Source organism: Nomascus leucogenys, chromosome 2 (assembly GCF_006542625.1).
Source record: "Nomascus leucogenys isolate Asia chromosome 2, Asia_NLE_v1, whole genome shotgun sequence".
In the NCBI taxonomy this organism is placed as follows: domain Eukaryota; kingdom Metazoa; phylum Chordata; class Mammalia; order Primates; family Hylobatidae; genus Nomascus; species Nomascus leucogenys.
The window spans coordinates 77,679,736-77,695,551 of NC_044382.1; the positions used below are offsets into that span (position 1 = coordinate 77,679,736).

Here is a 15,816-nt window from a genome sequence, read left to right on the forward strand (position 1 = left end):
CCCACCATGCACAATCTGAAAATGAAATTAAGAAAACAATTTTGTTCACAATAATTTAGGAATATATTTAACAAAAGAAGTACAAAACATATACGCTGTGAAAACTACAAAATGTCGCTGAAAGTTAAGATTTATGTAAATGGAAAACATCCCAGGTTCCTGGATCCAAAGACTTCACAGTATTAAGAAGGTGATACTCCCCAGACAAATCTACTGATTCCACACAGTCCGTGTGAGAATCCCAACTGACTCCTCCACAGAAATTTAACAGGCTGATGCTAAAATTCACAGGGAATGCAAAGGGACCCGGAGAGCTAAAACAATCCCGAAAAAGAAGAACAAAGTAGGAGAACTCACACTTCCTGCTTTTTAAACTTACTGCAAAGCAGTAGTAATGGAGACAGTGTAATACTGGCACAAGGGTAGACAGATAACCGAATAGAGCTGAGAGTCCAGAAATAAACCACACATCTGTGGTCAAATGATTCTTGGCAGAGGTGCCAAGACCATTCGATGGGGAAGGCGTGGTCAGTCATGAAAGGCCACAACTGTATGGTTCCATTTATAGGAAAGTCCATAATGGGGGAATCTGGAAGTAGATTAGTGAGTGCTTAGGGGAGGGGTGCAGGGAGACAGGAGTGAGAAAGGGTTTGAGGTGATGAGAATGTTCTAGAATTGATTGGTGGTGGATGCAGGGGCCTAGGAATGCAGTAAGAAACCACTGACTTGTACAGATAAATGGATGAATTGCGTGATATGCAAATTTATCTCCATAAAGCTATTAAAATTTTAAAAAGTAAGTAATATCCAAGAACCCTAGCAAGGTATAGCAAATTAAATTATGATAATTAAAATGGCCAACAGGAACAGTTAAAAAGTTAAAGTAGGATTGATGTATACAAGCTAAGAGAAAAGAAATGAACCATTTGAAGAATGATTAAAATGCAGCAAATAAATACAAAGGTTTAAAGGAGCTTTGAAACCAAAAAACTGGAGTTAAAAAGAATCAAGATTAGAAAAACAAAAAGGATAAAAGGTGAACATGAACAGAAAAAGAGCAGAAAAAGATTTTCAAAAATTTTAAAAACCTAGAAAATTGATTATGCTGGAGGGAAAATGGTTAAAATAGTTAAAAAGTGATTAAAGAACACTAGCTTAAAAAATGAATAAGAGAAATAAAAGAAAGACATGTTAATATGGCAGAAGCTCTGTTGAAAGCCAGAACTTTAAAGAGGGGTAAGAGCCCCAAGGGTGTGAATTTGTGGGCTGAGTAACTTCTGCTGAGTCCTAGGCAGCTCTCTGGAGGGGACCCAGACACCTGGGGAGCGCCCTTTGCCGGGAACTGGCCTCCACCCCCTCTTTGATCTCCCCCAGGAAGGGCCAGCCACTCAGTCCTGCAGACAGCAGGAGCCTTTGGCCTCCCTCAGCAGGGAAATGTGTTTCTCAGAAGAGCACACTGGGGACAGGTGGGAGGAGTGTGAGGACTGGGGAAGAGAAGCAGGCTGGAACAGGATGGGTGACTGGCCATGCGCTGAGGGAGAGGCCCTAAGATTTTCTCGCAAGACCTCTGTAAGGTGTAGCTAGCTGATGCCTTTGCAGGCTGAGAAGGGAATGCTCCCTACGCTAGGAAGAGTCGAAGGCAAGTGCCAGAACTTGTGAGCACGGGAAATGACCATACAGGGTGAGGGCCTGGCAGCGGACGTATCCATGGGGCCAGTGCAGGGACTGGATGTTTTTCAGTGTGGGATGTGGCCTCCTTAAATAGCGCCTGGCTCAGAGCCCTCTAGAGAGGTTCGCTGCTGCTGTTAGCACTGCACAGTTGACACCAGCCCTTCCCATCTATTGATCACACTTTAAGAGCATTGGGGAGGCTGGGCGCGGTGGCTTAGGCCTGTAATCCCAACATTTTGGCAGGCCCAGGTGGGCGGATCACTTGAGGTCAGGAGTTCAAGATCAGCCTGGCCAACCTGGTGAAACCCCATCTCTGCTAAAAATACAAAAATTAGTTGGGCATGGTGGCAGGTGCCTGTAATCCCAGCTACTTGGGAGGCTGAGGCAGGAGAATCGCTTGAACCTGGGAGGCGGAGGTTGCAGTGAGCTGAGATTGCACCTCTGTTCTCCAGCCTGGGCGACAGAGCAAAACTCCATCTCAACAACAACAACAACAAAAAAAGCACTGGGGACCTCAAGTCAGCTACTAACTCAGCCCAAGGGTTTAGGGAGGTGATTGACTCTGAAGCTGTACACCAAGAGCATTTATATAATTTTCTAAACCCTTGTAAACCCCCATGTGTACTATTGTCAGTACCCTTGTTTCCTTGTACAATTAGTGAGAAAAACCTAAGACCCTGTGGGCTTGTCTAGAGGCACTAAAAAGAGGAAAGAACTGGGTGGGATGCCATATTGTTACCCCATTTTGTGGTCAGTCTTGGAGTGGGGGGAAGTGGAAAAAACATCGAGATGACATTCCAGGCAAGGCTGGCTGGGCATGGTGGCTCATGCCTGTAATCCCAGCACTTTGGGAGGCCGAGGCAGGCGGATCATTTGAGGTTAGGAGTTGGAGACCAGCTTGGCCAACATGGTGAAACCCCATCTCTACTAAAAATACAAAAATTAGCCGGTTGTGTTAGCGCACGCCTGTAATCCCAGCTACTCAGGAAGCTGAGGCAGAAGATTCGCTTGAACCCAGGAGGTGGAGGTTGCAGTGAGCTGATCACGCCACTGCACTCCAGTCTGGGCGACAGAGTGAGACTCCATGACAACAAAACAAAACAAAACCAAACACAAGGTCTCACTCTGTCTCACCCAGGCCAGAGTGCAGTGCTGTGATCATGGCTCACTGCAGCCTTAGCCTTGCAGGCTGAGCAATCCTCCCACTTTAGCCTCCCAAGTAGTGGGACTACAGGGGTGTGCCACCACACCAGCTAATTTTTTTAAAAAATTGTTTTTTTGTAGAGACAGGATCTCGCTTGTTGTCCATGCCAGTCTCGAACTCTTGGGCTCAAGTGATCCTCCTGTCTTGTCCCCGCAAAGTGCTGGGATTATGGGCGTAAGCCACTATGTCCAGCCTTGTTTCCTTCATTCTAGTCCTTCTAACCATGCAATCCTGTCAGTACTATTTTCTTTCTTTCTTTCCTTCTGTCTCTCTCTTTTTTCTTTTCTTTGCTTTTCTCTTTTCTCTTCCCCTCTTTCTTTTTCTTTATTTCACTGATGAGAAAACAGAGGCACAAGTCCCTTGCCCGAGGTCACAGAGCTGGGTAGTGCTGGTGCAGGGATTTGAATAGAGTATCGGTTACTTACTCTGCTGCCTCCCATGTGAGACTGGGCTGAACTCAAGAGGAAGTGGAAGTCGGGTAGGTGAGTGCTTGGGGCCTGAGCCTGGCTGGGACACTGGCTAAAGGTAAAACCAGCCTAGGACAGCTCCCAGGGGCCTGAGGGTCTGCAGATCTGGACTCCCTTCCAGGCCTCCCTCCCTCCAAGCCAGCTTCCATGTCCACTGCAGAAATAGCTTCCACTCAGTCCCAAACATCATGCCTACAAAATAAACAAGAAAATATGCTATGGTTGGCATAGAAACCTTCCACAGCTACCTTTCTCCGTATCCTCACCTTCATTCCTGCCCTCTCCCCTCCCCTTCCCCAGTAGGCCCCTTCTTTTCCACCGCAGTGCCTTTGCTCATACCCTTCCTTTTGCCTGGAACACCTGTCTTCTTCTGCCTTATCAGACAATTCTTAGTATCCTTTACTGTCCCACCCGAATGCCACCTCTTCTCTCTGCTGTCTGCTGCCTAGCCCCATCCTGTCTCTTTATCATTTACAAGCTCTGTGCATGCTTAAAGCAGGGTCCTGAGGGTGTTGTAGCACATTTCCCAGCATGGCTGGCTGGCCCTGCTAGTCTGCTAGTAGTCAGCCAACCAGAGAGCATGTGTTGAGTGCCTAATTTGCCTCAAGTGTTACGCTAGGGCCCTTGAATGCATTCATTAATTTAGTCCTTACTACCAGCTTATTCTAGGCATGCTGTTAGAATTACCCTCATTTTACCCATGAAGAACTTGAGGCTCAGAGAGGTAAGGAGCTTCCCCACGGCTGAGCCAGAATTCAAACTCAGGCATGTGAAGCCTGAGCACATTGTCCTTCCTGTGGTGCCCGCTGGCCTCTGTCACACACACAACCTTTTGTAGGGGCAGGAAACCTGTCTCTTTCATCCATATGTGTTCTGGGCCCAGCACAGAAGAAATGCTTGTGGAATCAAATCAAGTTAAAGGCCCCAAGCACTCTGATATTTTCAGCCCAGGTGACTGGGTATGACACTTGATCCTCCAAAGCTGTGCATTTCCAAGGTTGTAGTAACGATCAGAGTTGTAAAAGCAGTAGCAAACATTTACAGAGCACTACCTCTATGCTAGGCGCTGTCCTAAGGGCTCTATGAGGAAGATACTATTATTGTCCCTATTTTATAGCTGAGGAAACAGGCCTAGAGGCCATATTACATAGCCAAGTTATACAACCAGCAAAGGCTGCCGGAGGCGGGCTAACACCAGACAGACTGACTCCAGAGCCCATAATATAACCTGTACCACCATTGCCCTGGGGTGTGTGCTGCAGCACCCCCACCTCCGTCATTCAATGTTCCCTGAATTCTGTGCTTTCAGCCTCTGGCCAAGTGTGCGTGTGTGTGTGTGTGTGTGTGTGTGTGTGTGTGTCTTGGGCGGGGGTGGTGGGGAGGTAACACTGAATTTACGTGACATCTGCCTGGCTTACCGGTAGGACTTTCCCATTGCTTGTGACCCTTAAAGAGGAAAGCTGCTGTGGGGTTCGTTTGTTCCCATCTTGCTTTTCTTTCCTGGGTTGATCACAGTTGAGAGCGCCATTTTGCTAGGAGGCCAGATGGATTTTTCACTGGGAATGGGAGAAACACAGACTGTTGGTTCTGCCTCACAGCTACTCTGGTTTTTCCTTTACCATGAATCGTGCTTCTGATGGAAATTTGAAATTCTAGCCTAGCCAGGTGGCCTAGTGTGGAAGGCATCAGTTAGATCACATGACCACTCTGAGTGTCAATTTTCTTTTTCTTAAAATGGCAATAATAACTTGCAGAAGCCACGTGATGAGTAAGTAAAATCGCTTCCGAAAACACCGAACACAATGGCTGGCTCATACTAGGTGCTCCTTAAGGAGTCACTCCTTCTGTTTTTCTCTTCTGGGTCTTCAGAATGTCTGAATGAAGTCCATCTTGGATCCTGGACACAAAAGATCTATGTGATTCCTTTGTGTTGGACTGCTAATATTAGCATGCTATGTCTTTAAAATGCCTGAAACTCCTCATGCCTGTGAGCGGGTGCTGGTTGTATCTCACTTGCCTTTTGTTCTTGGGAAGAAAGCCCTGTGTACAGGGACCAGGGGTTGCCATTAGCAAGTCCCCAGTTCCTCCCAGGGGAATTGCTGGTCACTGAGGTGGCAGCTTAAATGGGGCAGTAGGCCTCACTCACCCTGGATGACGTGCGCTTATTCGGGTCTTGCTCTGCCCCTGTGGCTTTTGGCTTTAGCTGACTTGTAGTCTGGAACAGGCACCTTCAAAAAGGCAAATAGGAGCCAGAGGGATTTTAATAATAAAAACGGAAATTCTGAGCCTGGTAAAACTCTAGAACTGTGGGAAAGGCACACAGGGCTGGTGGAACTCCTTCCAGATGGTCCCTTGGAATCACAAGGCACACACTACACTGTTTCATCGTTTACCTGCCTAATCTGTTACGGTTCTCCCCACAAGGCTAAACACTGTCACCAGCCCTAGTTTTCAGGCAAGACACTTGAGGCTGAGGGAGGTCAGCCATCTTGTCCAGGCCCACCCGACACAGCAGCAGGGCTCACAGCCAGCTCTGTGGCAGAGAGTCTGGCTTCCCCACCACGGTGCTGGACTGCCTCTCCAGCACAAGGTTTTCCAAAGGAAAGATGTGCACTAGGCTTAGCTCAGTGACCCATGACTATAACCCACTACTTTGGGAGGCCAGGGTAAGAATGTCACTTGAGACCTGAAGTTCTAGACCAGCCTAGGTGACATAGCAAGATCCCGTCTCTACAACAAATAAAAAAAAAGATCTGAGTGTGGTGGTGTATGTCTGTAGTCCCAGCTACTCGGAGGTGAGGTGGGAGGACCCTGTGAGCCCTGGAGTTCGAGGCTGCAGTGATTGTGCTGCTACACTCCAGCCTGGGCGACAAAGCGAGACTTTGTCTCAAAAGAAAAAATATATATATATATGTGACGGCATGGGGAAAGGAAAATATGTCTGTGATTGGCATGTTGTGAAAGAGCAGAGCCAGACACAGCTTGGGTAAATAAAACAGGGCTTACTTGCCGGGCGGATACAGAAGAGAGTCAGCGCAGTTGGGATTCACAGCAGAGAAATCAGCTATGCCCTGTGGGGCAGGCAGAGCCGCAGATCCCATGGCCAAAATATCCGAAGAGTCACTCCAGGCCTGGAAGCACAGCTGCCTCACGCTGGGCCCAGCCTCAGCTGTGGCCCACCCACAGCACCCGCTCCGGGTCACGGGTGCCTTGTGGGTCCTGGGGCTGACGATGCCTATTGTGGTTGCACAGAACAGCTCATAGTCCTCCGGCATCGCCCTCAGCCTCCATGGCCAACAACTGAGCCTCATGCTCAGAACCAGAGCAGGGGGGCGCCTTCGCACAAGTCTCTAGGAGTCAAGCCATCATGACCAGAGGGCAGTTTGGGGCTTATCCCACAATAAGGGGGGGCCTGCCACCTTGAATGCCACTCATGTTTGTCATGCCTCTGCCCTGTGCTAGGTGCTGGTGGTACTATTCAGAATAACTCCCCTACTGGCCGAGCACATCCACTGCAGGCTGGCAGCCTGGGCTGACTGACATCCTAGCTCTGCCACTCCATAGCGCCATCACTTTGAGCAAGTGCCTTAGCTTCCGCATCTGTGAAATGGAGCTTACAGGGGCCTGCCTGCCTTGGGGTTGTGGGATTTTATGGGTTAATTCATGTACCGCCCTTGGCATGGTGCCTGGCTCCCAGCAAGTGCTGGGTGGTCATGTTGAGGGATTGCTCCATGCCAGCCTCTGTACAGATGTTGTCTCAGCCATGCTAACATTAACCCCGTGAGACAGAGAACACTGTCATCCCATTTTGCAGATCGGAAAACAAAGAGTCATACTCAATAATTTCCTCAAAGTCACAGACATGGGGAGCTATGGAACTTGAGATGGAAACACTTCTCTGCCTGGCTCTGGAGCCCAAGTTCATCCCTACCTTCCCTCTGAACATTTATTCAGGAGGTAGTTGTGCCATTTGTTGGAGGCTGTGATGGGATGGATGTCAGTTGCTCCACTAGTAGAGACGTGAGGACAGTGAACCAACTTGGTGGGAAAAGAAGGGTTTTTTTTGTTTTTTTTGCTGTGTTTTGTTTTGTTTGAAACAGGGTCTCACTGTTGCCCAGGCTGGAGTGCAGTGGTGTGATCATAGCTCACTGCAACCTCAAACTCCTGGGCTCAAGCAATCCTCCTGCTTCAGCCTTCCGAGTAGCTGGGACTACAGATGCACACCTCCAAAGCCTATAGCTAATTTTTTGTATTTGTTATGGAAATGAAGTCTTGCTCTGTTGCCCAGGCTGGTCTCAAACTCCTGACCTCAAATGATCTGCCCACCTCGGCCTCCCAAAGTGCTGGGATTACAGGCGTGAGCCACTGCTCCCAGCCAAGATCAGAAGCTTTGAAGACTATGAGGCTTTTTCTCTTTTTTGCCCACTGAAGTCATGAGTTTACTAGTACTGTCTTGTCTTCCACCCGTGTTTATTTTGAGGGCTGTCCTGTGTATCTTTTCCTAGCTAATTAGCCTCTTAAGGAAGTTTAAAAGGAGAAGAAATAGCGCTGGGCCACTGGCTGAGGGCGCCTCGGGTCTGACTCCACCAAGTGCTGTGTCGTGCTGCTGCTCAGGCAGAAGCCAGTGTTCCTGGCGCTGTGTCACTCATCTATTCTCAGTCACAGGGATATTTTGAATCAGGGGTGTCTAAACCAAAGGTTTAGAGCCTGGGCTTTGGAGCCAGACTGCCTGGTAAATGCCACCTTCTCACTGGCAAAGGGGCATTTGTTTGTGTGAATTTCTCAGGTCCTTAGTGTTCTCATGTGGGACTGGAATGATCACCCTTACCTCCTCAGGCTATGGTAAGGGTCAGTTCGTAGGGCACACAGGGAGCCTAGGACAGCATCCGGGATGTAGTACTGGATAAATGGTTGTAGTGTTATTAGGAGCAGTAGGTTGCTCATGTGAGCAGCATGGTGGGGTGGGGGTTGGGAGGGGCTTGTCTAGAGGACAGTCTTGGGGGGAATGGTGTGGTGGTCTTGTCTTCCTGTGTGCTGGGTGTGTTGACCACCAGCTGCTAGAGGTGCTGCTTGTAGAAAGGGAGCCTGGCAGGCAACCCTGTCCCAGTGCCCGAGCCTTCAGATAGTTCTTGCTCATGTCCACAGTCCCGAGAGTCCCCTTGTCCCCATACTTCCCCTCTGGATTGCTTAAGCCTCCCATTCTGATAGAGAGAGATTGCAATAGAGGGCTGGGCAGGGGTCTGGAGCACAGGGCAGAGCCAAGAGGGACGGCAGGAGCCCCGGCAGGGAGCCAGCAGAAGCCGAGGCTCCAGGCCTGCACCGGGGCCTTAGGTTGCCTCTAATGAAAAGCCGTGCCCTGGGGGACTTTCTGTTGCTGTGAGGAGTGGAGGGGTCAGCACCAGGTTTGTACCTGGGGACCACTTCTGCTGGCCGCTTGCCCTAGACTGGCCCCTCCTAGAGTATCTCCTGAGGTCTGTTGAGTTCCAGGCATCTCCTGAGTTCCAGGCCCTGAGATGCTTATTTGTGAACTTCACCTGCAAGCCACATGCTCTGCCCACAGAAGAACCTCCTGCTTGAGTGAAGGTGGTTGGGCCTGACTTTCCTCGGACCTCAGTCTTCTGTGCTGTTGGGGATGGCATTTCACACTTCATGGGCAGGGTCCTGTCCTAGAGGGCTGGGCTCCAGGGCCAGCGTCAGTGCCCACTCCTTGCTGTGGCACCCAGGATTCTGTGCATCGATGTGCTGATGAAAGCTGGTGGAGAAGCTGTCCCTGTTATTCTTTTTTTTTTTTTTTTTTTTTTTTGAGACGGAGTCTCGCTCTGTCGCCCAGGCTGTAGTGCAGTGGCGCAATCTCGGCTCACTGCAAGCTCCGCCTCTGGGGTTCACGCCATTCTCCTGCCTCAGCCTCTCCGAGTAGCTGGGACTACAGGCGCCAGCCACCACGCCTGGCTAATTTTTTTGTATTTTTAGTAGAGACGGGGTTTCACCACGGTCTCGATCTCCTGACCTCGTGATCCGCCCGCCTCGGCCTCCCAAAGTGCTGGGATTACAAGCGTGAGCCACCGCGCCCGGCCTGTCCCTGTTATTCTTATGACTACTGTAACAAATTACCACCAACCTAGTGACTTCAAACCATACAGATTTATTGCTATCTGAAATGGCTTTCACTGGGGTAAAATCAAGATGTTTGCGGGGCAGTGTTCCTTCTGGAGGCTTTAGAAGAGAATTCATTCTCTGGCCTTTTTTAGTTTCTAGGAGGCACCTGCATTCCCTGGGTTGTGGTCCCTTCCTCTGTCTTCAGATCTAACAGTGTATCATCTTCCAGTCTCTCACTCTGATCCTACTGCCTCTCTCTTCTTAATGACTTTTTGTTGTTGTTGTTTAGTGTTTTGTTTTGAGACAGGGTCTCACTCTGTCACCTAGGCTGGAGTGCAGTGGTGCGAGCTTGGCTCACTGCAACCTCGACCTCCCAGGCTCAAGCAATCCTCTCACTTCAGCCTCCTGAGTAGCTGGGACTACAGGCACATGTTACCACACCTGGCCGATTTTAAAAATTTTTTGTAGAGTTGGGTCTTGCTGTGTTGCCAAGGCTGGTGTTGAACTCCTGGGCTCAAGCGATCCTCCCCGCTTTGGCCTCCCAAAGTGCTGAGATTACAGATGTGAGCCACCATGCCCAGCCTAAGGACTCTATGATACTACATTGAGCCCACCCAGATAATAGAGGATAATCTTACCTCAAAATTCTTAACTTCACCCTGGCAACAGTGACCCTCAAAAATCCACAATGCCTTAATTTAATCACTTATGCAAAGTCCCTTTGGCTATGGAAGGCAACATGTTCACAGGTTCTGGGGATGAAGACGTGAACATCTTTACAGGGTGGTTGTCCCACTCCAGGTTGTTGTGTATCACAGGATATCTTGGTGTTCATGTTGGAGACCTATGACCCTGACTGAGTCATTTTTCCCGTCACTTACAAGCTGTCAGGAGCTTGGACAAGTTATTCAACCCCTCTGTTCCTTAGCGTCTTCATCCGAGGGTTGTTGGGACCAAATGAGTTAGCTCATGTCAAGTATCAAGAAGTCCCCATTTTTCCTTGTACCTTTTCTAGTTCTTACCTACATATACATATATCGTTCTCTTGTTATAGCCGTAGGCACAAGTTTGTTATTTTTTTCACGTTTTACTTTTGTAGGTTGCAATGTAGATGCATCACACAGTGTGATGATTTGAATGTACACACTAGTCCACAGAAAGTGAGGTGGCTGGTAGGTATGCCACCCCTCTACCCCCGTTGCTGGTTTTTTTGTAGTACGCATAAGATCGCTCTGATGCTATAAAGAGTGCCGTAGTAGACCTATTAGTACTGATAGGCTTTGCCTCTTTTTGAGTTGTTTTCTTGGAATAAATGTTTACACTTGGAATCATTATAAAGTCCCCTTGAAATGCTCTAGAAGGGTTATACAGCTCGTTTACACTGCTGCCACACCTTACTGGCAGAGTATTAGCTTAAAAGGAAAAAGATGTTTTTCATCCTTTTGGCAAATACTGCTTGTGTGCCTCCTGAGTGTGGGCCGTGTCCTGGGTGCTGGGAAGGGAATAGGAAGAGACAGGCACGTCTCCTGTTGTCACGGAGCTGGTCTCCAGCAGGAGAAGGCGACTATTGATTTAACAGGACTAATAGCACCTCGTTATTCCTTCCATTTGCATTGCTTTCTTCACTGATTCTTCTAAAAACAAAAAGCAGCTTTATGGAATACATTTTCAGGTCTTGTGGCCCAAGATGAGCCATTTTTAAAAGTCCAGACATGGTGATGTGTGTGACCTTTGTGGGGATCTCTGTCTCTGCCGACACATGCTGTGATATTTCGGAACCCCTCACCTCCCCCACACAGCGCTGCTTTCACTCATTGCTAGAAAACCCGTGCTTGTGTTGCCAGGGACCGACGTCATGGTTCGGTGCCTCAAGCTGCTGAAGGAATTTAAACGGAATGACCATGACGATGACGAGGACGAGGAGGTCATCTCCAAGACAGTGCCTCCAGTGGACATCGTGTTCGAGCGGGATATGCTCACACAGACCTACGACCTCAGTAAGTCTTGTTCCCATGCCAGCTTGGATATGGTTCCCGAGAAATTGAGTCAAGAAGCACTTTGCCCACATGTGGAGAGAGAGCTCTGCTATAGAGAATGTAATACAATGGGAAGTGCCTTGGTTCCCCAGAAGGGTTTAGGCTTCGAGGTCAGGTTGGAGTTTGAATCCTTGCTCTGCCACTTAGCCATATGACTTTAATGAGGTCTCTGAGTCCCGTTTCCTCATCTGTAAAAGCAGGTGTCTTAGAGTTCTCCAGAGATACAGAATCAGTAGGAAAAATAAGCATAGATATATGAGAGGGAGCTTATTAAGGTAATTGGCTCGTGCAATTATGAATGCTGAGAAGTCGCACTAACTTGTCTGCGAGCTGGAGGCCCAGGGAAGCATCAGAACTAGGGAAGCCGTGGGGGCAGGTCCCAGTTACCTAAGGCTGGAGAGCCTGGGTTCTGATGGCCAAGAGCAGCAGAAGAGGGGGCTGCAGCTCCAGAAGAGAGACAGGGCAATTTCGCCTTCCTCTGGCTTCTTGTTCTGTCTGGGCCCCTGGCTGGTTGGATGGTGCCTGGCTGCATGGAGGGCAGATCTGTCTCACTTAGTCCACTGAGCTACACACCAGTCTCCTTCAGAAACACCATCACAGACACACCCAGAGATAAAACCTGACCAGTGATCTGGGTATCCCTTAATCCAGTCCCATTGACACCTAAGGTTAACCATCACATGGTGAGAGCATCCACCCTAGCACATTATGAGGATAAATGACATCAAATTAAAAGAGCTGCTATAGGGCCTGGTGCATAGAAAGCACTGAGAAGAAGAAAACTATTACTATTATTATTCAAAGGTTTAAGAGCTACCTGTTGTTTTCTAAGATTGGTCTGGAGTTACCACAGGCCCGGAATCTATGATGAATGGGCAAAGAAAACATTCTCTCCCATTCCTAACCCTTCCCCCAAGTCCCCTAAATTCTGTGTAGGACATCAGTGACCTAGTGTCGTAGGTGATGTGGCCTCAGGTCCATGCAGGGAGGAGGACAGAGCAGAAGGTGAAGCGGCTGCAGGGGATCTGATTGAGCTGTTGGGTCAGCCCAACCTTTCTGGAGGGCTGTTTGGTAGCTCCCTTCATGTCCCTCAGAATGGGTTCCACACAACACAGCTGGGGAAATGCTGCCCTTAACCCTTTCTTTTTTCTTTCTTTTTTTTTTTTCTATTTTTTTTTTTTGAGATGGAGTTTGACTCTGTCGCCTAGGCTGGAGTGCAGTGGCGCCATTTCAGTTCACTTCAGCCTCTGCCTCCCAAGTTCAAGTTATTCTCCTGCCTCAGCCTCCCAAGTAGCTGGGATCACAGGCATGTGCCACCATGCTTGGCTAATTTTGTATTTCTTTTTTTTTTGAGATGGAGTCTCGCTCTGTCGCCCAGGCTCGAGTGCAGTGGTGCGATCTCAGCTCACTGCAAGCTCCGCCTCCCGGGTTCACGCCATTCTCCTGCCTCAGCCTCCCAAGTACTTGGGACTACAGGCGCCCGTCACCATGCCCCACTAATTTTTTTGTATTTTTAGTAGAGACGGGGTTTCACCATGTTAGCCAGGATGGTCTCGATCTCTTGACCTCGTGATCCACTTGCCTCGGCCTCCCAAAGTGCTGGGGTTACAGGCGTGAGCCACAGCATCCAGCCGAATTTTCTATTTCTTTAGTGGAGACAAGGTTTCATCATGCTGGTCAGGCGGGTCTCAAACTCCTAACCTCAGGTGATCCGCCCGCCTTGGCCTCCCAAAGTGCTGGGATTACAGGCGTGAGCCACTGCACCTGGCTAGCCCTTTCATCCCTACTTTTTAGCATGTTGCTAGATCAGTACAGGAACACATCCTAGTCATCTCTCTTCATTCTGCTGCTTATTTTTATATGTGTATGACATAGCAAAACCTCCCTTATTCAGACTGATTTTACTAGGCAGCTTCAAGCCTATGGATGCATCAGGAAATAAAGAGGAAGATACTTCTTTTTTTTTTTTTTTTTTTTTGAGATGGAGTCTCACTCGGTCACCCAGGCTGGAGTGCAGTGGCGTGATCTCAGCTCACTGCAAGCTCCGCCTCCCAGGTTCACGCCATTCTCCTGCCTCAGCCTCCTGAGTAGCTGGGACTATAAGCGCCCGCCACCACTCCAGGCTAATTTTTTTGTATTTTTAGTAGAGACGGGGTTTCACCGTGTTAGCCAGGATGGTCTCGATCTCCTGACCTCGTGATCCGCCCACCTCGGCCTCCCAAAGTGCTGGGATTACAGGTGTGAGCCACTGCACCCAGCCAAGAGGAAGATACTTCTGAAAAGTCAAAGAGCTTTGCAACCAAGTCTGCCTTGCGGCTCGTGTGCTTTACTGCTGGGACTCCCTGCCCACCTGCCAGTTCCTAAGCCGGCTCCTTCCTGGAGTTCTTAGTTCCAGCTTAGTAGGATGCATTTAAAGGGCCTCTGAGCGGCAGATATACTCACAATCCTGACATACACCAGCTTGTGACAGTCCAGGAGTAGACAAGCTACACACAGCACCAGTGGGGGCCAGTGGTCTGCGAGTCATTTACTCCAGGGCTGAGGAATATCATTTCCTTTCAAAGTCCTCGCTTGCATGACTCTTACGGGACAGTGCAGTAGTCAGTGTCCACAATGTCTCTGTGTCTATCAAGAAATACTGGGAAATGAAGAATACACATTAAGAAAAGTTCTGAATTAAAAATTATTTTGATGCTTCTTAAAGAGGTCAATTTCATTTATCTGAAACAGTTCATTCATGTGAAAGGGCTAATTTCCTGCCATTGGGTAAAACCTATTGGGTTCCTGCATTTTAGTATTTCAGCTGTTGATCACCTGACATTTAGTGTTTTAACGTGGGGCTGTAAGATAGTAAGCATTCAAACATTAGCTGTTAGTATTACTAGCCTAGTATAGTATATTACTCAGAGGCTTGGGAGGGAAGCACGCTTGGGAGGATAAGGGAGAGAAATGGCGTATGTTTTGTTCTGTCTGTTAATTTCACAGCATTGAAATGTCTGCTGAAAAAGTAGGCTGGAAACTGACTTGTGCAGAACAGCTCCTTTGCAGCGGTTTGGGTTCATGTGTATTGTTTCTCACAGTTGAGCGCAGAGGCACAAAAGGAATTTCCCAAGCTGAAATCCGAGTGGCTATGAATGTGGGAAAACTAGAAGCAAGAATGCTGTGCCGACTTCTTCAAAGATTCAAAGTTGTCAAGGTAACATCATGAGCCTTCCCCTAACACTCGTTGTCTTTGGAGATGCGTGCAGTGTATTTGCAAGCGAGCATCTCAGTCAGAAGACTCGATGGCCTGACATCTGTGTCAAGGAGGCAGATGGCCTCCCCGGGGCTGAGTGCAGTCCATAGCCATGTTATGTCTCGCCTTCACTGTAGTTCCTGTTTGTCTTCACTTTTTAAGAATTGAATGACTTGTCAGCTTTGAAAAGTCAGAAAGTAGCCGGGCATGGTGGCCCACACCTGTAATCCCAACACTTTGGGAGGCCAAGGCAGGTGGATCACCTGACATCAGAAGTTCGAGACCAGCCTGGCCAACATGGTGAAACCCTATCTCTACTAAAAGTACAAAAAATTAGCCAGGCCTGGTGGTGCATGCCTGTAATCCCAGCTACTCAGGAGGCTGAGGCAGGAGAATTGCTTGGACCCAGGAAGCAGAGGTTGCAGTGAGCTGAGTTGGTGCCATTGCGCTCCAACCTGGGCAACAAGAGTGAAACTCCATCTCAAAAAGAAAAAAAGTCAGAAGGTGATGTGGCCACCCCAGGAACCTACTCCCATGTGGGGACAGTCAGCTGGGGCTGGCCACTCTCTGTCCACCTGCTTCAGACAAAGCAGTGCTCTCCAGCGTTCCACCATCCCCACTTGGCCCTCCTTATGCATGTTACTTGCCTGGCACCTGGGGACATCAAGTTGGCCAGCTATGCCTGTCTGGCACTCTTTTGTAATTCAGACCTGTGGTCTCAGCCCCTGACATGCCACTCTCATCTTGCTCACGATCTGGTCATCTGGCTGGAAGGCAGTATTATAGTTGGGTGAATGACTACAGCACACTTAGCCCCATCCCTGGCATGTGGTGGTACCTAGATATTACTCTTTTCCTATCAAAGGCCCTGGAAAGAGCCCCTTGTCCTGTTCTAGAAGTTAAAATGGGTGTGGATCACTGATGCCCAGTCCACAAATCCTCATGGCAGCGGCTAAGTGGAGCTCGCATTCCACAGTCTAACTTTTCAGTCTGCATCACAAATGCTTGCTGCTTACTGTCCGTTTTGTGTGGGCCACGTCCTGTCCCAGGCACTGGGGCTATATGGAAGGTTAAGTCAGGGCCCTGTCCCTGAGAAGCTCATAGCCT

The 15,816-nt window shown here is 48.8% G+C and overlaps 1 protein-coding gene across 1 annotated transcript in view; it reads left to right on the plus strand.

Annotated features, from left to right (window-relative positions):
* GTF3C1 (general transcription factor IIIC subunit 1) overlaps positions 1-15,816 on the plus strand; it is a 90,722-nt gene that overhangs the window by 27,895 nt on the left and 47,011 nt on the right. Inside the window, exons 7-8 of the mRNA XM_030799353.1 lie at positions 11,283-11,435; positions 14,555-14,670. Of these exons, the coding sequence (XP_030655213.1) occupies positions 11,283-11,435; positions 14,555-14,670 (269 nt within the window). The remainder of the gene's footprint in view (positions 1-11,282; positions 11,436-14,554; positions 14,671-15,816) is intronic.